This window comes from Aspergillus lucknowensis, assembly GCF_044049455.1.
Source record: "Aspergillus lucknowensis strain CBS 449.75 chromosome Unknown BJX67scaffold_8, whole genome shotgun sequence".
Classification (NCBI taxonomy): Eukaryota; Fungi; Ascomycota; class Eurotiomycetes; order Eurotiales; family Aspergillaceae; genus Aspergillus; species Aspergillus lucknowensis.
In genome coordinates this window covers 116645-141787 of record NW_027263552.1, presented here as the reverse complement: position 1 = coordinate 141787, position 25143 = coordinate 116645, and the positions used below count along the sequence as shown (strand labels likewise).

At 52.9% G+C, this 25143-nt stretch overlaps 12 protein-coding genes across 12 annotated transcripts; 5 read left to right on the top strand and 7 right to left on the bottom strand.

Moving 5' to 3' along the window:
• Positions 1-332: 332 nt before the first annotated feature.
• On the top strand, positions 333-2589 carry BJX67DRAFT_370563 (Zn(II)2Cys6 transcription factor domain-containing protein; the record flags this gene model as incomplete). Its single annotated transcript, XM_071030935.1, has 5 exons — positions 333-389; positions 437-604; positions 661-1100; positions 1153-1620; positions 1668-2589. 5 exons carry the CDS (start codon positions 333-335, stop codon positions 2587-2589), a joined length of 2055 nt encoding a protein of 684 aa, XP_070888696.1.
• A 163-nt stretch (positions 2590-2752) lies between these two features.
• Positions 2753-3468, top strand: BJX67DRAFT_320289 (uncharacterized protein). Its single transcript, XM_071027319.1, has one exon. The coding sequence runs from the start codon at positions 2916-2918 to the stop codon at positions 3339-3341; it is 426 nt and encodes a 141-aa protein (XP_070888695.1). The 5' UTR covers positions 2753-2915; the 3' UTR covers positions 3342-3468.
• Positions 3469-3596: 128 nt separating this feature from the next.
• Positions 3597-4127, bottom strand: BJX67DRAFT_378771 (uncharacterized protein; the record flags this gene model as incomplete). The annotated part of the gene is made up of 1 exon (XM_071032405.1): positions 3597-4127. One exon carries the CDS (start codon positions 4125-4127, stop codon positions 3597-3599), a length of 531 nt encoding a protein of 176 aa, XP_070888694.1.
• Positions 4128-4507: 380 nt separating this feature from the next.
• BJX67DRAFT_346859 (ketoreductase domain-containing protein) lies at positions 4508-5659 on the bottom strand. The gene is made up of 2 exons (XM_071028458.1): positions 5577-5659; positions 4508-5523 (listed from the first exon to the last, which is right to left on the bottom strand). Exons 1-2 carry the CDS (start codon positions 5592-5594, stop codon positions 4627-4629), a joined length of 915 nt encoding a protein of 304 aa, XP_070888693.1. The 5' UTR covers positions 5595-5659; the 3' UTR covers positions 4508-4626.
• Positions 5660-5674: 15 nt separating this feature from the next.
• BJX67DRAFT_346857 (uncharacterized protein) lies at positions 5675-6867 on the bottom strand. The gene is made up of 2 exons (XM_071028457.1): positions 6507-6867; positions 5675-6406 (listed from the first exon to the last, which is right to left on the bottom strand). Exon 2 carries the CDS (start codon positions 6401-6403, stop codon positions 5711-5713), a length of 693 nt encoding a protein of 230 aa, XP_070888692.1. The 5' UTR covers positions 6404-6406; positions 6507-6867; the 3' UTR covers positions 5675-5710.
• Positions 6868-8730: 1863 nt separating this feature from the next.
• Positions 8731-10451, bottom strand: BJX67DRAFT_391731 (general substrate transporter; the record flags this gene model as incomplete). The annotated part of the gene is made up of 3 exons (XM_071034840.1): positions 8731-8785; positions 8940-9140; positions 9205-10451. 3 exons carry the CDS (start codon positions 10449-10451, stop codon positions 8731-8733), a joined length of 1503 nt encoding a protein of 500 aa, XP_070888691.1.
• A 243-nt stretch (positions 10452-10694) lies between these two features.
• Positions 10695-12304, bottom strand: BJX67DRAFT_346856 (sulfatase family protein). The gene has a single exon (XM_071028456.1). It carries the CDS (start codon positions 12210-12212, stop codon positions 10770-10772), a length of 1443 nt encoding a protein of 480 aa, XP_070888690.1. The 5' UTR covers positions 12213-12304; the 3' UTR covers positions 10695-10769.
• Positions 12305-12432: 128 nt separating this feature from the next.
• On the top strand, positions 12433-14160 carry BJX67DRAFT_346855 (Zn(II)2Cys6 transcription factor; the record flags this gene model as incomplete). Its single annotated transcript, XM_071028455.1, has 3 exons — positions 12433-13212; positions 13261-13687; positions 13744-14160. Coding segments are annotated over exons 1-3 (1457 nt in total), but the record flags the coding sequence as incomplete, so codon positions are not given.
• Positions 14161-14456: 296 nt separating this feature from the next.
• BJX67DRAFT_346854 (DUF453 domain protein) lies at positions 14457-15749 on the top strand. The gene has a single exon (XM_071028454.1). The coding sequence runs from the start codon at positions 14473-14475 to the stop codon at positions 15649-15651; it is 1179 nt and encodes a 392-aa protein (XP_070888688.1). The 5' UTR covers positions 14457-14472; the 3' UTR covers positions 15652-15749.
• Positions 15750-17747: 1998 nt separating this feature from the next.
• BJX67DRAFT_378764 (uncharacterized protein) lies at positions 17748-19067 on the bottom strand (the record flags this gene model as incomplete). Its single annotated transcript, XM_071032404.1, has 1 exon — positions 17748-19067. One exon carries the CDS (start codon positions 19065-19067, stop codon positions 17748-17750), a length of 1320 nt encoding a protein of 439 aa, XP_070888687.1.
• Positions 19068-19549: 482 nt separating this feature from the next.
• BJX67DRAFT_346853 (uncharacterized protein) lies at positions 19550-20823 on the bottom strand. Its single transcript, XM_071028453.1, has one exon. It carries the CDS (start codon positions 20620-20622, stop codon positions 19654-19656), a length of 969 nt encoding a protein of 322 aa, XP_070888686.1. The 5' UTR covers positions 20623-20823; the 3' UTR covers positions 19550-19653.
• A 164-nt stretch (positions 20824-20987) lies between these two features.
• BJX67DRAFT_370558 (uncharacterized protein) lies at positions 20988-24480 on the top strand (the record flags this gene model as incomplete). Its single annotated transcript, XM_071030934.1, has 5 exons — positions 20988-21318; positions 21369-21781; positions 21839-22008; positions 22074-22371; positions 23716-24480. 5 exons carry the CDS (start codon positions 20988-20990, stop codon positions 24478-24480), a joined length of 1977 nt encoding a protein of 658 aa, XP_070888685.1.
• Positions 24481-25143: the final 663 nt, after the last annotated feature.

The window sequence follows — 25143 nt, the reverse complement described above, 5'->3', positions numbered from 1 at the left end:
GGATGAGACGGTAGTCGAGTTTGACGCGGCTCAAAGCTTGCATTGATAGTCTGCCTTGGGCATCAAGAGTCGCAGACCTCAGGCATCGTCCATGACTCGAGGCCGCGTGCCAGAGCCTCCAGTCCTGAATAAGCGGGGTCACGTGACACCTATCGGCAACTTCGACTGTGGTCCTCGAGCTAAGAAAATGCTTCGGGTTCAAAAGATTGCGCCTTGATGGTACCGCGGATCGTTGTAGGCCTTTCCATTCTTTCAAGCGGGTGCATCTACCTTGCAGGACAACTTCCTGCCGCTTGAGCTGCCGCATCCGAGAAACCCGAACACTGATAAGCATGCCGGGTGTCCCGTCGAACAAGTCATGCGAGCGCTGCAAGAAGAGACATCTCAAGGTCTGCAGTATGGTCGCTTCTATAGAATGCACTTGCTAATTTCTTAGTGCGATGAGGCCCGTCCGCAGTGTGCACGCTGCGTTAGTGCAGGAGTCGAGTGTCCTGGATATGTGCAAACGCACAAGTTCATTGACCAAGGTGCTTCAGTAAGGCGTCGCTATGCTCCATATCAAGGAAGTCCCACACGGCCTGGGGAGGTAGGAAGTACGTCGCGTGTAAGCACCTCCGCGCAGTCTGGCCGTGATTATTGGAATCTTACATATATATCAAGGGGGGGGTAAGCCGCTCACACGAACCTGGAGATGCAGGGGACAGCGCCAACGGTCGAGATCAGGCTCAATCCCAGTTACTCGAGCCTTCTAGAAATCCTCCGCTTTATTTGGCCCTTGGATCTGGTATTGCTGAATTGTGCTATGCTCCTTCCGAGAACCCGTTAGATACCACGACAGATGCTCTTGGTCAAGAGCACGGCAGTGGCATGTCACACCCTGGATTGTGGCGCGGTGGCATTGGGACTGATGTGGCCCCTGCTAAAGGAGGTCCCAGTGAAACTAATAACCCTCTTGCTCGTGACCAAAGCTCTCCTCCTCCGAATCCCTCCCCACAAACAGGGGGAGACGAATTCCGGGAGATTTTCTCCGACCTCATGACCGGCACCGAGCATGAGATGTCCTTCCTAGTGCGCTATTATTCCGACCATCTGGCCTCTTGGTACGCTGTCTTACTGAATACCGTCGGCACTAAAACTCACCCGGTATAACAGGCTCGACATATCCGATACAGGGAATTTCTTCGAGGCCTACATTCCGGTCCGTGCCATAGATGAAGAATGCCTGAAATATGCGATTGCTGCACTATCATCTAAACATATTGGCAAGATGAAGGGGGTAGTATCTGAGACCCATAGTGGAATGTTCACATCCCCGGCGGCGATGGAGACATATCCAAACGCACAGCAAGCGAACTGGTCACTAAAAGCAGCTAACTACTATTACCTTGCCGTGTCACATATGTACGCCCCCATATCTGACTATGGAAGTATCTCATCTTCAACGTTGTTCGAATCCCCGATCGCAATCGTGGACCGATGGCTAAACCTCGAGCTGAACCGGGCTGAACCCGCGGGCAAGAGCCATGACAAGACTTGCAAGAGGATTGAAAACTTACTCGCCACCTCCACCATTCTTACCCTCTACAAGATTCTCGACGAGCCCGGGGAAAATTGGCAGCTGTAGGTTCAACAGGTGCCGCAAGCCTTCGAATCTGACAATACTCTAGGTACCTGCCTGGCACGAAGCCACTTTTTAGTCGGATTCTTGCGCTAATTGAAGATTCGGACGGGTCGAGTGCTCATTTCTCCCCCGGAATCACGGCAGCCTTCTGGAATTATGCGAGACTGGATTATCTTGCCTCGTATTATAACAGAATGCCGACTCACCTCGACCCTGAACATCTTGCATTGTGGAGAGCAGCGGGTCTCGCACTCGACGACTTGGGGAACGTTGCTTCTCAGGGGACCATGCATAACAATGCGCGCTTCTGCAGTGAAGATATGGCATCAAACGTCTTAACTCGGCTTTTGAACAAAGTCACCAACTTTCTCGCCGCCTCTAAAAGAGCCCAGCTTGAACGCTGGGCCGGACGCGCATCAGAATCCCCGAAGGCACGCACGACAAATGCTGCCGCCCGCGGCTCCCGACCCACAACCGCAACATGGCTGAAGCTCTGCTTTGAACTTGAATCATGGTTCGAGAGTATTCCCGAGCCTTTCCATCCATGTTTACGCCTCGCACGACCCAAATCCCCTTCCTCCCACAACGGGGCTGATCGGCCCTTCCCGGAAATATTCTACAGTCTCCCCTCCTCCGCGTCCACCATGCAGCAGTACCATTTTGGTCGTCTTGCACTCTCCCTCAACCGACCCGTTGACGAAGTCTCACCTCCTAGTACCGCATTCGACCGCCTTCAGGGGTATCGAGACTTGACAAAAGAGGCTGACTACCGGTGCCGAGAGATCTGTGGAGTTGCACTAGCTCGACCGCGGGCTGCCGCGCGTGCACAGATGATCACGCTTCTCTATGCTGTAGGGCAGTGTTTGGAGAAGCCTGAAGAACGACAGGTTGTTGTCGAATTATTGCGCGGCATCGAAGCGGACCTGGGGTGGTCTACGGCCTCCCAGGTACAGAAGCTGAAGAAGTAGGTGGTCATGTGGTCCTAATCCCAAAGTGAATGATTCTATGAAGGGAATTGCCGAAGGTATTGTCTTGAACGAGAGCTCCCCGCATAGTTGCAATTACCTCATTGTCGATGGACGAAAGAAGAAGGCACGCATTCACGCCCCGGGGCGACGCCCTTCATTTACACCAAGGCAACACTAACGACCAGGAATAAATAGTCGACTCCCACTATCCATTCCCACTGGCAGTATTAAGGAATCATCATTATTGCCTTGATCCAATTTCCTCTTCATCCCACTTGGGGAATTCTTACCACCTCGAAGCCACAAGCTTGGAACAAGTCCATAAAATGTCCACCATAACCCCCCGCTACTGTCCCGCCTGCGACGAACCTCCCCGCGACCCATGCTACAGAGAAAAGCACATCATCGCCTGCCCCGTCTGCGGAAACTGCTACTCGCCCTTCGCGCACGGCAGCTGTATCGTGTGCTACCGAATCGACGACCCGAAATGGGACCACGAGTTCTGGAAACAATGGTTGGAAGAACTCTCTCAGAGCGGGAGTCCCAAGAACCCACCTGTCTCGGCATCCTTGACTGCGCAGATGGATAATCTGGATATTGGTCAGGGGGACAGTGGAGATGGCGGTCAGACTGGGCGGAGGCATTCGACAGTTGGTGGTCATCGGCCGAGGGATACGACTATGACGGAGGAAGATATCGGGGAACTTGAACGGGAGAGCGAGGTGCTTAGGATATTGGACGGGGAGGAGTGAATCAGGTTAGTGGTGGGAATGTGATGGGGGTTGGGTTCTTTGCTTGAATTGTTGCTGGGGAACAGTATTAACCGTGGGAGATGTTATTCGACTAGCTAGCTTTGATTGTCGCTCTCTGCGTGCAATAGAACGGGTCGTCGCTGAGATAGCAGCGTCAATTTTAAAGCCGTCATTCTCTACTATGGCCCGGCGCATGTCCAACCACTGACTTGGTTTATCAGCCCTCCAGCCTTCATCAAATCTCTCTTTTGCGCTTTAGTTCTGGTAGTAGGCACCTTGATCAAGCGGATGCGGTGTTTGATCCGGCCATAACAGCTTTATTCCATGCTTTGCGGCTGCCGCCTCTTGATAATTCACAATAATCCGGTACTCTAGAAGGAGGTTGATCTGATCGGTGACCCAATACCTACACCCAACCCCGTTGTGGTCGAATTCGTACTTGTGGCGCCCGTTTTCGATGAGAAGATTGTATATATCTTTGACCTTCGTGTTGGGAGGGGCTTCGTGGTGGAACTGTGCCTCAGTATTTTGTGGACAAAGGTATGGTAGCTCTGAAATGATGACATGTCCTTTGGAGCCGCCATGAAGCAGAGTGCTCGGAGCTGAGTAGCTTGGTTGGCAATCAACGCAAACAGAGGTGCTGTCGGATGTTGCAAGGTAGAAACACCAATGGTTGGTGTTTGACTCCTTGGAGTGTGGCGCAGCAATAATCTTGTGCACTGGAAGCTCAAGGATTTGGGCCTGGCGGCTCTTTGGTATAAAGTGAATGGCCTGGAATTTGGGCATTGTCTGGATAGAGGGGCCAGATAATGTCAGACGATCCGGCTCATCACCTCTACAGAGCATGGTCAACCACCTACCTTAATCTGTCGCAGAGGAGAACTAGGCTGGCTAGGCTGGCACAAGGATTCAACTGGTAAAAAATGACAGATAGGCGGATTGGGCTGTGGAAGCACAGCAAGTGGTGTTAAACTGAGATATCTGATGAAGTGACGAGGACAAGTCGATGTCTCAACTGGTTCCAAAGCCTCGGCCACGTGCCTGGAAACAACGAGCAGCAACATTGGAAACTTTTCCCATCCCAACCACGCTGCCTGCTCTTAAAGCCGTCCAAGGGCTCGATATATTGTGTTTTTTGTTCTCCTTTGAGCGCGAAGCAAAGGCATGCCTGCTTTCGGGTATAGATCCTTTACCGCTACTATCCACTGGATTCCATACCAGAGTAGATGTATTTCGCAGAGTAGATGTAAATTGCAGGCAAATACCACAATCAAGATATGCATCACTACACCAGCACGGCATTCATCGAGTGTACTCCATACTTCTCCCTCAGCCGCTCGACAGTGACAGCCGCAAGCTCGCCGACATTCCTCGCCCGCGATGTCTGATCCATGCCAATGTCCATGTTCATGTTCCCGCGCACCCAGTCCTTGACCTCAATCGCCATCATCGAGTCAATCGCAATGCCTGCGACCTCTTCGTCGCTCATCTCCGCCCCGTCCCCGAGGTAGCTCGTCATCAGGCGTCCGAGCTCGCGACGGACGACAATCTCAGTCTGCGGCTCGTTCAGCAAGGAGGGGTTCGCTTCGATGCGCTGGACAAAGGCACGGAATTTGTCGTCCGTTATCTGCGGCTGCCGCTCCGTCGTGGAAGCTAGGTTCGAGTAGATCGCGAAGCGTATGTCTCCGGTCCATCCCGCTGTCCGCACTGATGACTCCGCTGCTGGATTTGGATTCGTCGTGCTGAGCCCTATCGTGACGACTCCTCCAGCGGATCCGTCGGAAGCCCCGACGGGCGAGGACGACTGCGAGATGGCCAGATGCAACCCGTCCAGGACCTCCTGCTCAGAGAGAAGATGGCACGACGTAGCCCGGAACATCTGGAGGAGCTTCTCATCCCGACTGACCATCCCCGTTTCCTCGACGGGGCCCAGGTTCAGTGCCGAGCAGGGCAGGCCACGTTGCCGACGGTAACGCACGAAGCTCTCCAGGAATGAATTTGCAGCGGCGTAGTTGGCCTGGCCGCTGCTTCCGCAAGTTCCTGCGAGCGATCCGAAGACGACGAAGAAGTCCAGAGAAGAGCCCTGGCCGTCGAGTGCTTCGTGGAGATTCCAGGTCCCTTGTACCTTCGGCGCGAGGCAGTCCTTCCATTCGGTGGGCGTCATTTTGGCAAACGTACGATCCTGGATACCTTGTCAGCTGGTGATTTGTCTTGGGGTGTTGTCTGGATACTTACTCGGAGGGTTGCGGACATCTGAATCACCCCACGCAGGGGGTGGCTGCACGCAGATACTGCGCGTTGCACATCCTCGATCTTCGTCACACTCCCGCGGATGCACACTGCCTGGCAGCCCTGGGCGGCTAGTTCGTTCAGGAAACTTTTATCTTCGTCTGACTCGCCCGCAGACCGCGATAAATAGACCAGTTCTCGCGCTCCATGTTCCACCATCCAGTTCGACACAGCCCTCCCAAGGCCGCCCAGCCCTCCCACCAGTACGTACGACGCGGCCGGGGGAAAGCTGAGGTCTGTGGAAACAACAGAGTCGCCGAGGTTACTTGGATCTTCTGGTATCTTGAGGAGGACTTTCCCAATATGCGTCCCTTTTTGCATATGCCGAATTCCGTCCATGGCGTGCACTGCATCAAACTCTTTAACAGGGTGGACAGGCACCAGCTTTCCACTGTCGTACCATTCGAGTACTTGGTGAAGCAGACTAAGAAGCAATTAGAATATACTACCGACCACACTGCCTGAGCGAGGTACCTCTTCAGCAGATCCGGACACTCCTCCTCCAGCCTGAGCAGATCCACGCCAAAGAACGCCCTGTTCTGCGCAAACGGGGCCATCCCCAGGACACCGTTTGTCGAGAAGTCGACCTTCCCAAGCTCAATCATCCTCCCAAAGCTGGCGACGCACTGCCACGAGGCGTGCAGCAGTTGCCCCGCGAGGGAGTTGAGAACGATATCCGCGCCGCGCCCGCCGGTCTCGCGCATCAGGTCGGCAGCGAACGAATCGTCTCGAGAGTTGAATATGTGGCTGCGTAGGAGGGAAAAGTGCTTCATTAGGTATTCAGCCTTCTCGTCGCTTCCTACCGTCGCGTACACCTGGCATCTTGTTAGCCCTAGCTAGCCCCTAATTCCCGGTGACACATGGGAATGCAACTAGGAACGCACAGTACAGCCGACCACCTGGCAGACGCGAAGCGCCGCGAGCCCGACTCCTCCGCAAGCAGAGTGAACTAGCACAGTCTGGAGGGGGGCATTGGAGGATGGAGGTTTAGAGCGTAATATGCGGAGTCCATTGACCGCACTTCAGAGCACATTGGATAGTAGTGCTTGTCGTGGACTTTAGGAGTTAAGACATATCAAGGAGAGTACATGATAGTGTTTTGGGCTCTGGCGAAGAGTCTTTAAGTGGCGTAGGAAAGAATACACAATGCTGCCCCCACTGGAATTAGGGCTCCCCATGAGGTTCGGATATCAACAGCCCTACAGAGGTACGACAAAGTTGATTATTTAAATATAGCAAGAAAGAAAGTTTTTTGTATTATCATCCTGTTCGATCATCTAGTTGCACGTAGAAAAGAAAGACTTTTTTTTTTTTTTTTTTTTTTTAATTGTCTTTTCTCGATCTTCCATCAAAAGGACAGACTCGCCGCAGCCCTAAAAAAAAAAAGAAGCATGGCCCAAGAAAAAAATAAACCCACACCGTAGCTTCAGCTCACTGTCCCCCAATCGTAATCTTCTCCAACATCTTCTTTAAAACATTGATGAGACGCGCCATCGCCGCCTCAAACCCCGTAATGTCCAGCGGGTAGTCCGTGTCCAGTACATCGATCACGGCGTCGACGAGCTCCCTCGTGGCAACCCTGGTCTCGATCACGTCGACCGCGGCCTGCAGGTTCTCGGCGGTGGTGTAGTCGCCGCGGTCCTCGCATTCGATGATGAGGCTCTTGGCTTCGGTCGAGATCTCTGTGAGGTTGCAGTAGTTGGACATTTTGGTAGATTGGATTTGGATTGGAGATAGTTTGCGAGTTTTCTGAACTGGAGATAGTCGGTTTTTGCGCTGGTTATGGATGTCGAGTTGGAGTGACGATGGGAATATGATGAGGATGGTTGAAGATGGTGATGAAGACTGATAGCCGGGCCATTCAGGCGTACATATAGATATTCTCCCGCTTTGTTCGTGGATTGCGCATAAAGGCCTTTCTGAGAGAGACAAATATTTTTTCGTAACCCTGGGGTAAAGAGCCCATTATGTCCTTCCATTGTGTGAGCTTCAAAGGGGGTAAAGGGCCATTGAAAGCTCGAGTCCAAGACTCGACGAAGATTGTCCTTGAAGTATGCGAATGTTAAGCCCAAATATTCCACAACAGATATGGCTTCTTTCTACCTTCACCGGGTGTTTAAGGGTTTCTGTCTTTCTAATTCCAACAGCCAAGGCTGACCAAACTCACGACAGATACACCCTTTTTCCCCAGATTGCAAGGCCGGAAATGTCTTTGAACTAGAGGAACGCCTCGACACTCTTTGTCGTTTCGGATAGTCTTTGAGATCAAGCAAAAAGGGCAGCCGATAGCGCGTATCCAATCGAACGCAATTGCTTCTCTTCGTCATCCGGGAACTTGGACTGCGATGCTATGGCTGCGCTCTCAAACAGGCGAGGGTACGCACCAGCGTCAGCCCAGTCTACCAGCCACACTTTCCCATCCGTGTCTAAAACAAGGTTCCGAGGAGAGATGTCCTGATGGGTGAAGGCGAATTCGGTGAACCCAAAGCCCGGTATATCTTGTGCAGCATGCTTCCAAGCCTTGCAAACCTCCAGCTTATAGTTGAACCACTCTTCCATCTCGGACGCGTCCTTGAAGGGCCACCAGCGCTGTAATCAGAGAAAAACTGACCACGCCAGGGTCCACCACCAATCGGACCCGGCTGGGGAAGTTTCACAGACTGCAGCTTTGAGATCATCTCCGCCGTCTGTTTTGCGATATCCAGCTTTTGAGTCTGACTCAGATCGTCCCAGCAGCTATCCAGAGACCGACCATCGATGTAATGCATCACAATGTACCCCATCGTGCCGAAATTATTTCGTGTCGTCTTCAACCTGCCACGACCGATGAACGAGGAGGAGCTCGAATGCCAGCTATGGATGCAACAAGTTGGAGAATTGCCGTCTCGCTCGGAGGCACATTCCCGCCGCTTTTCATTGCGAGGTGCTGTGACAGTCGCACCACGTGCGTTTGGCCGAGAAGGTAAATGGCGGGTGCAGAGTCAAGCAGAGCAGCAATGGATTCTTCAGGAAGTTCATGGATATCAGCCCCATCCAACGGGAATGTGGCATCTGCAGCTCGACTCGCTGGCTATGAGTGTATGTCTTTTCGGCCCTAGACTCAGGCACAATAGTTATAGGTGGAGACCTGAGTAAAACGGAGGGTCACGGAGCTCCTGCGAGGATTGATGCTATAGAAGCCTATCCAACGAAGAGGGTGAAACTATGGGATGGCAGGGATCTACAGTCCATCATGCGACGGAATCTCTATTTCTCTCCACTCCTCTCGACTTCTCACTCTCAACATCAATCACCTCAACACGAGGGTACTTGCCAAAGTCCCGCAGCGCAACGCCCTCCTGGAACATGGTGTTGATCTCCTCCAGAGACCGGCCCTTCATCTCCGGCACGCAGAAGTACGCAAACACTAACGAACAGCATGCAATTGATCCGAATATAAACCCGACCTTCGAATGGAGGTTCGCGTACGGCGCGTTGAGGAGGTATGGCGTTGTGAAGGAGAAGATGAAACTAAACGGCATTAGAACAGGGTTTTGCTCAAGTATGATGGATTGACTGATGGCTTCGGACGTACTTGGTTGCAATGTTGACTATCGACGCTACCCGCTGCGTCTTGTCACGGAGCCGAGATGCAGGCAGCTCTGTGGTAACGATGTAGTTCAGCGGATCCCAGCTGAAGCACAGACTCGCCGAGGACAGCGCCGTCGCAGCGACGATGACCTGCGTCTGCGCCATGGTCGGGTTCACTACCGTGCCGACGCCGCCCATGGTAAAGAGCCATATTATCTGCAAGACAGACCCAGTCATCAGGATTGGGCGGCGGCCCACCCGGTCCGTGATGTAGATGGCCACCAGACACGAGAAGGTGTTGATGCACGAGCTCATCAGCGAGAACTGGAACGGGTTGATCGAGTGCAGCGACTGCACGAAGAGCGTCCCGTATGCCGCTGTGAAGGGGGAACCCGTGGCCTGGATGAAGAAGTTCATCCCCATTGCGATCAGCGTGCGGCGGCGGTTGCTCCCGCGGAATAAATCAGCGTATGTGCCTTGGTTCTGCTCGTGGATGAGCGAGGTCTGGAGGCGTGCGAGTTCCTCTTCGGGTTCTGGGCTTTCCGGTCCGAAGCCGCGCAGCTCCCGGAGGGACTTCAGTGCGTCGTCGGGTCGGTCTTGGAGCAATAGCCACCGTGGGGATTCCGGGATGAACCAGATACACGAGGCGACGATGCTGGGGACGAGGTAGAAGAGACCCTGTGGGATCCTCCAAGCGGCATTACTTGTCAAATTGCTGGTCCCCAGACACACGCTGTTAATGAGGATCCCGCCCACCAGCAGACTCGCCTGGTACGTGCCTACCGCGAAGCCGCGGACTGGCGCAGGGATAATCTCCGCCTGGAAGGGCGGACACGTCGCGAGCTCCATGCCGACGTATGCGTAGTTCAGGATGCGGCCGGCGAGAACTTGCTCGATGCGTGACGAACTGATGAGCACTGTTGCCGACATCATTGCCCAGAGGGACATGGAGAACATGGCCACGCGTCGGCCGTACCGTGCGCTGATGAGGCTGCCGAGGTACAGTCCTGCTGCGAAGCCGATGAAGTTTAGGCTGTTCAACAGAGAGGTCCAGTATGTCGGGATAGCCCAGGACTGGGTCTCTGGGTCGTAGACGCCGAACTGTCGTTTGTAGGATGCCATTGCTTGGCTGGTTGCGATGCCCTGGTTATCGAAGCCATAGTTCAGCGTCGACAGGCTAATGAGTCCGACGGCAGCAGCTAGCCGGGGGGTGAAGTGTTTAATGAGATGATTTTCCTTCAGGAGGGCCATCATGATGGGAGCTGGTTTCCATAAGACTGAAGACCTTTGGACGGAGATATAACACTTTATATCTCTTCGGCGTAATGAAGGCTGGCAATTACGCGATTAGCCAGAACCCTCCCACGGATTTCTTCTCGACAGCCTTGCTAGGATTGGCGGGAAGATTTTGGTCAGTCGGAGAGATTTTGATCTCCAAATCACTTCTGACGACTGCATACTCCACTATCACGAATGCAGGGAAGGCGGGGAACAGGGAAATGCTCGCGTGGTAGCGAATTGCTTGATTTGATGTTGAGTTCAGTTGCTCAGTATATGCTGCTAGGCTATTTATCTTCTATATCGAGGTCTACTTTCTGACCCCGGTTCGGACACGTCAAAGTCAAACCGATCAGGAACCTCCAACCCAGCGTCAAGATGCCCTTGCATTTCTAGCAACGACACTCCGTCCCGGAAGAACCACGGGTCCTTGGTCTCTCGCTGCCATGCTTCAAGCTCCCCTCGTAAGCCAACCAGGAGATCGTGGTACGATGGATCTAGTGCAAGATTGGTCGTTTCCGAGGGATCATTCACCAAGTCATACAACTCTTCTGCCGGGCGCTGGATGTAATTCTGCAGTGGCCGTCTCCCAATCATCACCGGGCCAGAAACGTTCCGCATCCCCTCCCATGAGAGGGATGCGTAGAGGTCTGTCGAGAACGGGAAATCTAGTTTCCAAGCAATGTTCCGGTGGTACTTGTATTGCGTCGTACGGAGGAATCGTGTCGGATAGTAGTTTGTGACCTCGTGGAAAGTGTGCGATCCGAATACCTTCGTCCAAGAATCTCTGACAGAGTCGTCCGCGAGGATGGGAAGTAACGAACGTCCTCGTCGCTGGGGCTCAGTTGCCTTTTCCTCTTGGTATCCCGCCCAGTCTAGGATCGTGGGAAGGATATCGATAAAGGATACCAAATTCGGATTCCTCGAGCCCTGGCCAATGCCCGGTCGGCGGATAATCAAGGGGAGTCGAATGCCAGCGTCGAAGAGTGTTGTCTTGGAATTCAAGAAAGGAGGCCCGTTGTCACTCATGAAGATGACCAGCGTATCTTCCGCAAAGCCATGCTTATTGAGTGCCTTGAGGATTAGGCCTAACCCGCGATCCACGCGACTGATTGCCCGGTAGTATTCGGCCAATTCACGGCGCACCTCAGGTATGTCACTCAGAAACTCCGGGACCTCGACGTCTTCGGGGCTGTAGATGGGGTCTTCAGAAGAGACCTTTGCGTCGCCGTTCCCAAAGCCGCCACGAGTATGATCGCGATGGGGGTCCATATACCCGACAGTAAGCCAAAAGGGCCGTCCATCGGTCTTCGCATCTTGGAAGAAGGAGGATGCTTCCCGCGCAACCCAGGTCACATCTCGACTGGGGCTTTCCACGACCACCTCCCAAGGGTAGACCGAGAGAGGGCCCACATGAATCTTGCCAATGATCCCCGTCAAATAACCGTGATCCCGTAGCAGCTTTGGGGCCGTTTGGATGTGCTCAAACGTCATGAAGTGGTGCGTGGAATGGCCGAGTCCGTACTGGCCATTTTCATGAGTATGGAGGCCGGTGTAGATGACCGATCGACTGCCACTGCAAGAGGCAGTGCTCGCAAAAGCATTCTCAAATACCGTGCCCTCCTCAGCCAACGAGTCGATGTTTGGCGTCCTGATGCCTTTTTGGCCGTAGCAGCCAGTCGAGCGGCCAAGGTCATCCGCTATGACCACGAGAACATTCTTGTGGGCAGGCATTGTGCGGGAGGTGACAACAGAGAGACAAGAAGACTCTTGCAAGAGGTGTCAGGAGGAGAATTGCCAATCCATTTCGATGACCGTGTCTGCTTCAGCTTGGAGACTGCGGAGAAATTCGCGGAAAGATTTCACAGCGCGATGGAGAATTGGAGATCACGCGATCCCCAACCTCAATGGCTCGATCTCCAACGCCCCAGGAGTCGCAGGAGTCCTTGAGATGCTTCACACAAATGCTTTCCCCACAATATCCACCGGAACGAGGACTCTAGATGCTTCACAGGCGAGCGTGTGATCAGTGTGCTGCACGAAAAGCCAAATGCGACAGAAGATCGCCGTGTCGACGATGCAAGGCGCTCAATCTCTCCTGCACTGTCCTCCGGGAGTACGCAAAGCCGGGGCCCAAAGGACCGTGGGCGCACAAGAAACGTTCTGGGCCTCAAGCGCAACAAGTTGAAGCAGGTAGCCTTGGAGAGTCTGTTGCTGGAGATGCCGGACATAATCCAGATGCCGACGAACGTGTGTCATTCACCGCAATCCAACGGTATCTCCACATCTACTCCGTGGAGTCATACTCCCTCTGGCCGGTTGTCGATATCGATGAAATGAACACCAGGCTTCTGGACCGGTCAGATCTCGGCGTATACCCACTTTGTGCCGCCCTCGCTGCGGTCACCCTCCAACGGCAGATTCGACTGGGAATTCCGGATAACCAGAGGCAACCCCAAGATGAAGGTGAACGACTAGCGGCGGGGTCGGAAAAGGCAAGAGCAAGTTTGCTTTATGACCACAGGCCAGACACCGATATTCTATTATCCTCATTCTTTTTGCACATTTACTATGCCAACAAAGGTCAAATATCCAAAGCCACCTTGCTACTTCGCGAGGCTATCACGCTCGCCCAGTTACTCGAACTCGATCAAGCTAAGCACTACACTACCGTATCCACAGTGGATGTCCAGCTTCATCTTCGGATAGTCTGGCTTCTCCATATCACGGAAAGGTGTGTAGGCCTGTTCCCGGGGTTCGCCATTCTCTAACCTGTATCTAGGGGGCATGCCACAAGATTCGACTTTCCAAGGATCCTACATCTGGACCCCAATCTCCCAGCACTCCAGGCCATAGATAACGCCGGTTTACTACCCTTCATAAGCATGTGCCGATTGTTCCAAACATTTGGAAGTGCTATGGACGGCTTAGCATTTGATCTTGTCCCTGATTTCTTCCTTGGTATGGACACACGCCTGCAGACGCAGGAACTACTAGCCAACAGCCCGGATTCACAGCGAGTGGACTTCTTAATCACCAAACAATGGATGAGAATGATTTTGTGGAAGCGGGCCATGTTCCATGTCCCACTCTCGGATACTTGTGAAGATAGTCTCAGCATCTCCTTCCCCGAGCACGTGGCGCGGAGGGTTGCTGCGTATGTCACAGACTTTCCCCGTGGGGTCGTCGACTCGCACGGTCTTGGAATAGTAAGTCGTTGACAGTTTAGTTTTACATCGAAATACCGGTATTGATATGTCTCCAGCAAATGAAATTAGCGGATATCGCAATCTCCCTCGCAGACGTGCTTTCTTGCGTGCCTCAGCGCCCCGCACAAGGCCAGGTTATGCGCATTGGACCTGCGGATATTCTGCATTGTCTGGCAGAGTTTCTGGTCTCACATCCGAATAACGTGAATCCCCGACTCAATCTACTAAAGGAGAAGATATCCGGTAGGGTCTGGAGCTTTCCTCTCAAATATCCGCGTGGAGTAGATGAGGATGTACGTGATAAACGTAGTTATGCTGTTGCGAACGATAGACGCATGATTCCCGGCACCAATAGCTGAGAATTTAATCCATGGGATTAGTTCTAGGACAAGGGTATTCTGATTTTCAGACGTTCGACTTGACCTTTCCTGGGCGATTTGTACATCGAGTTGGAATACGCTCTATAGATGCTTGGAGTTTTGTAGTGTTTTCCCACGTATTTTAGACCTGATCGGCGTCTGTAAGTAGCCTGCTCTATCAACGTCGAGTCAGGCAATCAGTCTTCGCCAGCGCCGATTCCAATTCGGAACCCGTGTTAGACAGCAGAGGATGTTCTTTGCAGACCTCGATCCTTTACCAAAGCCCGGTGGGCCAGCGGAGAAACCCGCCCAACCCAGCGGGACGGATGCATCCGATCGGACGAGACGCGGCTAACTCTTGTCGCTCGAATATAATATAGCGTCTTTTCTTCCTATCTACCCATCCAGATGGCTCAGTATCGCACAATGTTCACTCGCACATTCCAACAGTCCCTACCGATCGCACTCGCCTCGAGACGCACGATATCCCGCGCAAGCTCCAGCCAGCACTCGCTGCCGGCTGCCTATTACCGAGGCGGCACATCCCGCGCCGTCTTCTTCAGACGCGACGACCTCCCCCGCGAGCGATCGCAGTGGGATCCCATCTTCCGTGGTGTCATCGGCAGCCCCGACCCCTATGGTCGCCAACTAGACGGACTTGGAGGCGGAATCTCCAGTCTCTCCAAGGTCTGTGTGGTCGGTGCGTCGACACACCGGGACGCCGAAGTCGACTACACATTCGCCGCGCTGGGCGTCAAGAACGCAGACGTCGACTACTCCAGTAACTGCGGTAATATGGTCAGTGCCGTTGGGCCGTATGCCGTTGACTCAGGGTTACTTGCGACACCGAAAGTCGACGCAGAGTCTGCGACTGTGGTGGTGCGCATCCACAACACCAACACGGGGAAGATCATCCATGCCACCTTTCCAGTCGTCAATGGCGAGGCTGCTGCCCGCGGCGACCTAGCCATCGATGGCGTCGCTGATACCGCAGCTCCTATCCAACTGGACTTCATTAACCCCGCCGGGTCCCGGACGGGGAAGCTCCTCCCTACCGGCGCCGTGAAGGATACCTTTGACGGCATCGAAGCAACCTGCATCGATGCCGCGAATCCATGCGTCTTTGTACGCGCCGATGACCTCGGTGTCTCGGGGACCCTTACCCCGGACGAGATATCAACGACACCCGGCCTCCTCTCTAAGCTGGATTGCATCCGTCGACAAGCCGGCGCGCTGATGGGACTCGCTTCAACGCCGGAGGAGGTCCCAGGGAGCGTGCCCAAAATTGGGATGGTGTCGTCTCCAGTCCCGGGGGGTAGCGGCCGCGCTGTTGACCTTGTCGTCCGCGCTCTTTCTGTCGGACAGCCGCATAAGGCTGTTCCGATCACTGTGGCCTTGGCCTTGGCAACTGCTGCTCGTTTACCGGGGAGTACGGTGGCTGATGTGACGAGTTCGACACCGGTAGACCCAGCAGGGATTACTATTGGGCATGCTAGTGGGAATATTCTTGTGGGTGCGACTCTAGGTGCGGATGGAAGGTTGGAGTATGCGACTGTGTTTCGGACTGCGCGGAGGTTGTTTGAGGGTCGAATATTCTGGAAATAGCGGCCGACTGTTATATTCAAATCAATAGAGTAATACATGTATATATATATATATCTGTCCTTTGTACCACGAAGAAAACTTGCTGCAATGTAATATGTATTTCTTATCATGGCCCTTTGGAACACTCAACATGAGCTAGCCCTAACAACTGTTATGATTGCAAGAAACAGTATATTCAGGAACAACCCAGTCCCAAAATCAAATAACGTTCTTGTATTTTTTTATCTCATAAAGTACAATTAGTAGCATTAGCTGAAGTAGCAACAGCTTCCCCCGTCAATTATCCAGAGAAGAGCCATTTGCTCTCACTTCTTTCCCCCCTGCTCGTTAGTACCCCCATTTCCTTTGGCAGACTTACCAGAATCTTCAATGCCCATATTCGCAAACTCCTGCTCGAGATATATATTCCTACCGTTGGATCTCCCACCGGCTCCAGCACAGTACCCGCACCCACCCTGCAGGAGAGGCAACCCAGTGCCGCAGCAAGGCTTAGATAGCAGACATACATGCACTTCAGAAGCTGTACCTATTTATCATAATCTTGCAAGGGAACAATATCATGAGCAAGATAGGGGACCATTAGAGGAAACATCAGGTGGGAGAGGTTGAAACAGAATACAAAGTGTGACGCACCAACAAAGGCTCCAGGTCATTGTATATGTAGGATACTCGAGACTTTCAAAGACCTGCTACCATTCATGCACAGTAAATGTTAGAACCAATCAAAGTAACATTGTTCTAAATCAGACTTTCCAGCTCGATCCATCTATTCTATCTTCAAGTTCTCTATTCACTCCCATGGTTCATTCTGCGCAATCAAAAATATCCCCTCGTCAACCTACTTCTCCCGTCCCAGAAACTCAAGCAAAACCGCCGCAATCCGCGCATGATACTCCTCTTCACTTATTTCCCTGCAGCGACTTGTTAGTAAACTTGTTACCAAGGCTCTCGAGCTCACCGTCCCTGTCACCATCGCCGTCCTGTGTCGCGTACTGATTAAGCCACTTTAGCGCATCGTCATGATTCCACGGGTCGTTTCCTGCGACGGACGCCGGGTTGTCGCAGGCCTGGCAGACTATCGGCTCGGCTCCTGGGAGCGCTCGGCCGCAGTTGTTGCATACAACGAAGGGGATGGTGGTAGTAGTTGTGTCTTCTTTCTTGGCTGGCTGGGTGCCGGAGGTGGGCTCGGAGGGCTGGATAGCCATTTTGGTGATTGTGTCCGTAGTGTTTGTAGAGAAGATGGGTTGAGTGAAGGATGTGTGTTTTAAGAGGTAATGAGGTAGATGTTTGGTTTCCTTCGAGGGTCGAGGGGGGCCAGGGTAGATATACCTGTTCGAGGTAATGCGGCTTTGTTCGCCGAGATAAAAAAAAATCGTGGGTATTTTCACTGAGCTATTCACTGAGTTCTTAAATGGGCGATCCTTTGAGTACACTTGTTGTCTTCTTTTGGTCTTTGTTGATTGTTAGTTCCCTTGTTGAGTAATAATGCCATATTTCAGAAGTTAACAAGAGGAGTATTCTTTGATAACTGACTCTATGCCATGTCTTCTTTGTGCTGTGATGTTGTAAGAGTCATTCTGCCTAAGGTGGATTCCACATTTGGCCAATAAAAAGTATGAGGATCGGTGGGCAAGTTCTACATATTGGCACGAGAGGAAGGACTCAGCGTCTCAAACACTCCCAGTACCTCTGCTGGGGGGATGAGCCTGAATGTCCAGGGTTCTGGTATAAAGTTGAATGCACACTAGATATGTTGTCCAACTTCAAGTACAGCTGCTCAAGTACATACGTATTCCGGCACTGAAAATCTAATGAAGGAGCATCGGCTGCCAAATCCTGCAAGGTAGATATAGAAGGCTCAACTTCCAAACTCTCTGGGAAGCCAATTACTGCCTAGGGAATCTCTTCGGACTCCATGATCCTGAAAGCAGGATAGGAATGGATAATTCTATGTGTAATATCTTTGAAATCTAGCCTCTATAACATGAGAAATATCTGTGTTCGACAACAGTTATTAAGACAATGTTGATATCCAAATAGCCGCCGTTCGGTATAGAAACTTCAAAACGCAAATAGTGCTTCCCAGAGGAGGTAACTTACTTAGTACGCCTCTTCTTCTGGATACCCCAACAGGGCTCATTATAGTCCTTGAGCCACTGCTTCGCAATCGCCCTCGAATTCGCAGCCTCAGTCTGCTTCCGTCCTTCGCTATCCGCAGCACGTTTGTCAATTCCCTCCCTCTCAATACAACGCTGAGACCTCACGGTCGGCATACCTGGGCGTTCTGCCGCGGGGTCATCCGCACTGCGTTTTCCACTTCTGGCGACTGTGGCACCCTTGAATATGTTCTCTAGGGTCTCAAGGTCGTGCCTCGCGAGGGCAATGTTCCTCGTATAGTTCCTTCGAACGGCCCGTTGTTCTCTTTTGAGAAATGCTATGTCTGTATCGTAGTTCCTAGTCAGCTCGTCGACACAGCGATGGGCTAATTCAAGCTGCTCGCGAATGTACTCCATGTTAGCCACTTGCGGGTTAGGGTTGTTTGGGGTCGGGTTTGGACGCTGCTGCTGCGGTGCCGGTTTCTTGCTCACGTTGCAGGTGGCAGTGCTGTTTGATGCGGGAATTGGAGCCAGACCTGGAGAGGCATGGAACGGAGCGGGTTGGGTTGTCTGCTGATTACTGCCAGGGACTGCGTTGGAGATAGGACTTACAGTGTATGAGGTTTGCTTCTTTCCCTGCCAGGAAGATGCAACGTCACTGGTCAGATAGTTAGCAGTCGCTGTCACGCCGGCAACGTCAGTCAAGTCCTTAGAGTCCATCGCAGATTGGTGGATAGGATAAAGTTGGGGGTTAGCTCGACTCTGGGGAACAGGTGCAGCGGTGGTGGTGTTCGTCAATCCTGCGTGCAAACCATTGAAAACATCCTTTTCAGCGTTGGGGTCCATTCCCATCTGCAAAGAGTCATCCAAAAATGTCCAGTCCAGGTCTGGAAGCCTAGCCTCAGGTTTGGGAATAGGAGCGGGGACTCCAACAGCAGGGCCAACGGCTCCAGTGCTGGCTGCAGCAGTAAACAAATCCAAAGTCTGGCCATCTCTAAGATCTTGGTTCCAGCTTGAATTCGAAAAAGTCATTTGTGGAGCTGCAGCTTGTGCGCCAGATCCCGGACCAGTGGTAGGGGGCGGGACGGTGCGAAGGCTGATACAGTCCTGTGTGGCGCCGTTCACCTTGTTCGGGATATTCTTTCTCGAGTACGTCTTTGGGAGCTTGCCCGCCCGTGTCGGCGCCTTGTGGTCTGTCGCGTTCCAGTTGATACTCTTGAAAACGACATGGTCGTCCACATAGCAGTCGAAGCGAGCAGTCGCGTTGCATTTCGCGCACCAGTCGGCTTTGCCCATCATCATCATCATTTCGGTGTGCATAGTTGTAACTGTAGGGCTGGAAACCAAAGTTAGTATAAGGAAGTTGTAAGGATCGGGTTGGGTGAGTAGTTTTGCAGATCTGATGAAGGGGATTGTTGGTGCATTTATACTTGTCGAGTGGCATTGTTTCGTGCAATTGACAAAGGCCTTTCATTGCGTTGTCTGCCTTATTGTGCTTTGAATGGTATTCACATTCTCGGGCACGTCCATTGTCCGATGGGAGTTCACTGTAATCTGCAAAGGCTGTTGTTTTCTTAGTTTTCAACCTGCCATTGTAGACATCAATGGATCCTTCTATGTTCCGTGTCCACGTTCCCGGAGTAATAGTCCTCCAATTCATCTCCATCGCCTATGATTATCAGCAATTAAGGAGTGACCCGAGTAGTTCTATAATCTCCCCAAATAAGTGGCTGGCACACAAATTTGTATGTATTTGCGGGCGGCCGCTGCAATGGGCCCCTACTGAGGAATTGAGCGCAACATCGACGGAAATGGGTGTGGCATCCCCAGTATATGCCAGGAAGTCAATTCCAGTCAACTAGCAGTTACATACAGGAGTCACCGAGCTTGGAAAAGATATATCGCATCAATCATCATCCTCATCCGGATCATACAAATCCAGATCCAACGTCGCCTTCGGCTTCGGAGGCGGCGGCGCAGCCCCTATTCCAACTGCAGCTGACGACCCAGCATTAACCGCCGCCTTCGCAGCTTCGTCAACCCGTTTCGTCTCCTCCCCAGCCGGTGCCGGCGCCACAGTATCCGCAACCCCAACGCCCTCCGCCTCCCGAATCAGCCTTTCCACCTCCTGGTCCGGATCAAACCCTGGTCGCCCCTCCGCCGCCGCAAGTTGTATCTGGCCCATAAGCCCCAGCCGTATCCGTTCTTCCATCGGGTATGGAAGCATATACGCCTGACGTGTCATATTTGCCGATTCATCCAGCCACGAGGTCGCGTCCTTCGTTACCGCCGCGACGGGTTCAGCGTCTGGGCTCCCCCCGTTCGTCCCCACCCCTGTCATCTCTGTATCATGACCCGGTATGGATGGTTTCCCTCGCATCTTCCCAGCTGCGGCGTCGGCCGCGGCTTCGTGGTTATATTTGCTTATCCGCCGTGCGAAGTCGAGGAGGAGCTTGTAGTCGACTTCTTTTCGTCTCTGGGACTCGGTGTTAGGTGCTTCCATTGTATTCTTCGCTTCTTTTGCGGTCATATCGAAGTCCTCGAGCTCGTCGGAGTCGTAATCAGAGTCGCTATCCGTTCCGTCATCGCCGCACGCCGCCCGGATATCCTGCTCGTAGCGCACGACTAGCCGTACGATATCCTTGACTTTCTCCTCTAGACTCTGTGCCTCCGCGCGTAACTGTAGGATCCGGGCGTAGTTATTCTGGTGTTGTTTCAGAGTGTCGATTGTTGAGGTTAGTTGGTCGTCTGCCGTGAGGAGGTTGAGCGCTGCTGCCGGGGCGCCCGAGGCCGCCGGGGATGTTGTGAGGCTGGTGACGAGGGCATTGAGTTTGTTTTCGAAGGTTGAAAGTGCCGATTGGAATTCCGCGTTCATTCTGACTGGGAGTCGGCGGGGATTGCGGATTTAGCGAATATCGTTTGACGAAGTTGTGTTGGGGGGCATTTCGCGAAAGGTGGCTGGAGGTGTTGTCTTTTCAGCTCCAATTGCGGAGAAGCAGCTTCGACAAATGATACAGTGGAGCTTTCGCTTCTGAAAGGCTCCTGGCAGCTCTTGATGAGCTCTTGAATATTTCGGCTTGTCGGTGTTGGAAGCGACAGCTCCGCCGGGGTAGCTGCACGTGATAAGCTGCTACCACGTGATAATTTGGAGAAAATACCGACACCTCAGGCAACAACCCCCACGTGTGATAACAGCAACCATGAGCCTCCAATTTCGAAGACGACACTTTTTATCACAAGATGGCATCCGGTCCCGCTCCTCTACCTAATGCTCCGTCTGTAGAAATACAGGCCGATGTCATTCTGCAACCGCCTCTCTCGCGATGTGGTCATGGACCTGGACTCCTCCTCATCAGACCGAGGGCGTACGTGACCTGCCAGAGCAACAATACCAGTTTAGATCCGGAGCCATTGCAGAAGTGGGCAGAGGAGAGCTTTGCTGTTGTCCAAGTAACCCTCGATGCGCAGTCAAGTGGACTTCAGAGCACCGTTTCGGATCTTGTTCGCAATGCTGTGCAGGTCTTAACGGAGCTGCCGGGGTGTGAAACGAAAGACAAATTTGGGCTTATAGGTACGATTTCCACGCAACTGGGGTTTACACAGGAAGGTTAAGAAGTATAGTATACGGCTCACCCACCGACTACGCGCCGCAGTTTGAGGAAATCCTTCGCGGTGTCGCAGGGGGTTTCACAGCAGCGATATACTTCGCTCCCTGGAGCACTCCAGATGTCCCAGTTCTGCTTCATGCTCCCGGAAAATATTCCGAGCAGGCGCCAACGTCCAGGACAGTATACTCTTATCCTGACGCATCGTCGCCGGGCTTTATCCTCCCCGGCCACGCAGACTTCGATATCAACTTCGGAAACACGGCGCACACACGCTCCCTAACCTTCATAAAGAAACAGCTTGGTGGGCCCTACTTCGATCTCGAAAAGATCTGGGATGAACACACGTATTATGAATTCGGAGATCGGTCTGTCGAGAAGACGATGGCTACGATGGTCCAGGAACCATATGTTAATCACGTTCCAACAGCAAGTCACTCCAGGGTCAGACGTTGGATCACGGCGAAGTACACTAACACCGGGTAGATAACTGGTGGTATCGGGCGCGAGTTTTTGACCAAGTTCTATCGCGAGAATTTTATCTTCAGTAACCCGGACGACACGAAGCTCGAGTTGATCAGTCGGACCGTCGGAGTTGACCGAATCGTGGATGAATTTATCTTCTGCATGACCCATGATAAGGTCGTTGATGCGCTGTACGAAGCACTCCACGAACCGCAACCCAAGTTAAAACTGGCACCCATACTCACGAAAGCAACAGGATACCCGGCGTCCCAGCTACCGGCAAAAAATTGCGTATCCCATTTACCTCGGTGGTGAACATTCGGGGTGACCGTCTTTACCACGAACACATCGCATGGGACCAAGCGACAGTTCTGATACAGCTAGGTCTGCTCCCAGATTATCTCCCTTTCCCTTATCCGGTTGACGGCAAGCTCCCGGCTCCTGGGAAGCGGTTTGAATACCGCGTCCCCGCAGGTGGCGTTGAGACGGCAAACAAGCTCCAGGATGAGACCTCTGTTCCCTCGAATGAAATGATTGCCTATACGATTCGTGAAGTGGATGACAAATAGTGGTATTTTTTGAAATCCTTCGTAGAAATGACGGAGGTTTGGGGGAGGATACAGGCATATGAGATAGCCGAGAAGGGGCACCACCTTGTACCCAGGCTCAAATAGACTCCGCGTGAAGGAATTCTCAGACACACTCTTACAGCTGAGGCATTTGCATTGGCCTGCGCAGTGCCAGAGTAAAGCCAGGTTCTTTTGCAATGGGAAGGCTGCGGCCAATCCTGGACTCTCTCATTGACCCCCTGTACAACCGCGTTTCAGACGAAGTTTAGCCCTGTACTCCCTCGGCGAGGATATTCGAGGCGATTGGAGTTCCACTGTCAACGAGTCACCGAAACATGCTGTGTCTTCTGCAGTGTTCCCTCGAGCCTCTCCTTTCTTCCCTGAAACTCCTCGAGCCCTGAGTTATGACGTGAGGAAGCCAACGGCGGACTGCTGCAGCACCATTTTCGCAGCTTGACTCCGATCACGTCAAGACTCATTCCACCCGATTGCACTGAGCGTCCCACAGGAAGTCGATTACCGAGAGACAGTGGCTGTGCATCCAAGACATCACAAAGACCCCAACCAACCCCACGGTCCAAGGCAGCCATATTCCCTTTGTCCACGGAAGGGAAATTTCAGAATTCCTGGGAGAAACAGTCGCCAGCACAGATATCTTCCTCACGGCCTCGAATCAAGATTTCGTGATCTGCTGATGCCGCCTCCAAATCTGATGCTTGCTTCACTTTTCCCATCAGCATGGTTCACGAATCAGAGTAGCCAAGACGAAAGCAGGCATGCTGGCGCTTCCTTCGGTCCTGGGCATGTGGCTGAGTGAACCGTCCAGTCTCTCTGCTTCTCATTGTTCGGACCCTGAATGAGGAATGGAGGGCGCCGGCTCGGTCCAATTCCACCCCAGGCCGGCCAGTTGTGAAAAATCTCCCAGAATCCCGTCGCAGAGTAAAAATACTGGATCTCTGGAGTTTCCGAAGGTGCCCACACTGACATCGCCCCCAACCGCCGTATTTGCCGGGATAATTGAGTCCGAGATGCGCGTCGCCAGAAGAGTGCAGCGAATAGAGAATGCCTGAGACAAGGTTCCCCTCTTACCCCGCTCAACAAAGTATTTCCTCAGGGTGAACGGAGAGGCTCTCTTGACACTCTTCAATTGTCTACAATCTTCGTATCCATCAGCATGTCTCGTCGTACAGCGATCGTTACCGGCTCAGCTCGGGGAATGTAAGTTGAACCTTCTCGCGAGGTGTTGGAGAAAGGAGCGGGACTGGAGCCTGCCCACCGTGCAGGATGAAGGACCCGAAACTAACCAGCTGTCACGCTGTTAGTGGAAAGGCAATCTCCCTCCGACTCGCCCAGGATGGCTATGCTGTCTGCATCAACGACATTCCAAGCTCACAAGACGAGATCAACGCCACCGTGGAAGAAATTCAGGGTCAAGTCCCTGAGGCCCGCGTCATTGGCATCGGAGCAGACGTGGCTTCGTCGGCAGATGTTGAGCGCATGGTCAAGGAGACGGTGGAGAAACTGGGCCCTCTCACGCTCATGGTGGCAAATGCCGGAATAGCACAGGTCAAGCCCCTCCTCTCGGTCACGGAAGAAGATATCGACCAAGTCATATCTGTCAATTTCAAAGGAGTTTTCAACTGTTACACACAGGCGGCGCGGCAGATGATTGCCCAAGGAGACCCAAATGAGGCGGCCGGAGTCAATGTGTATAAGATTCTCGGAGCGGCCTCTATCGTCGCCCACAAGCCCTTCCCGACTCTCGGTATTTATTCCGCAAGTAAATGGGCTGTCCGCGGCCTGACTCAAGCAATGTCCATGGAGATGGCTCCCCATAAAATCACCGTCAACGCCTACGGACCGGGAATCGTGGGCACCGCCATGTGGGATCACATCGACAGCGGGCTGGGTGAGCTTGAGGGGCGTGCAAAGGGCGAGAGTCTGCGACTCTACTCGGACCGGTACATTTCCTTGGGACGGACAAGCGTCCCAGAGGACGTGGCGGGTCTCGTGGGAGGGTTTCTGGCCGGAAAGGACTCCGACTATGTGACTGGACAGACGATGTTGGTTGATGGGGGCATCATCTTCACGTAGAGGGTTGAAAAGCTGGAATTGAGGGGTTTGACAGCAGTGTAGCGTTAGGCAGAAGCATTCGAGGCGAATAACTACTCAGTCTCGTACGACCAGACTCCACTGAACTACACGATGAGTGATAAACTCACTGCTAAGCTTTGGTCAAACTGCCCGAATTTCGGCTGGTCCGGAATTGGACGTGTGATTGGCTCCAGGGTGCGCCTTTTGAGACACACAATGGGCCCAAAAATAGGCTCCGTCTGGTCAGAAACCGAAACACCAGCAGTCAACCTTGGAACCTCCTTTGAACTGTGGTTCCAGCCCGTTCCAGGCTGAGGGTGGCCAAAGGGCGGACGCAACAAAGCAATCGCCGAGCTGGACGCGCCATCACCGTTGATCCCTGGAATGCGGCGCCCTTGACTGGATGTTGGCCGTGATAAATGGGTCCAATAGGCAACCACAATCCCTTCTCCTGGGCTGGAGATGTGGTCATGGATTTTGGCCTGTCTTTCAACTGGGGTTCTCAGTCCCAGGGACAAAGGGTCGAGGAAAACAATGAAGTCTGGGCGCACTTCGCCAAAAGCAGCCGAACCTGTGGATGCAAAGCGATCATAATTAGAATTTTGAAGATTCTTGCGATCCGTGGCGCGATGTTGTCATACCTCAAACACCAGAATTGGGCCT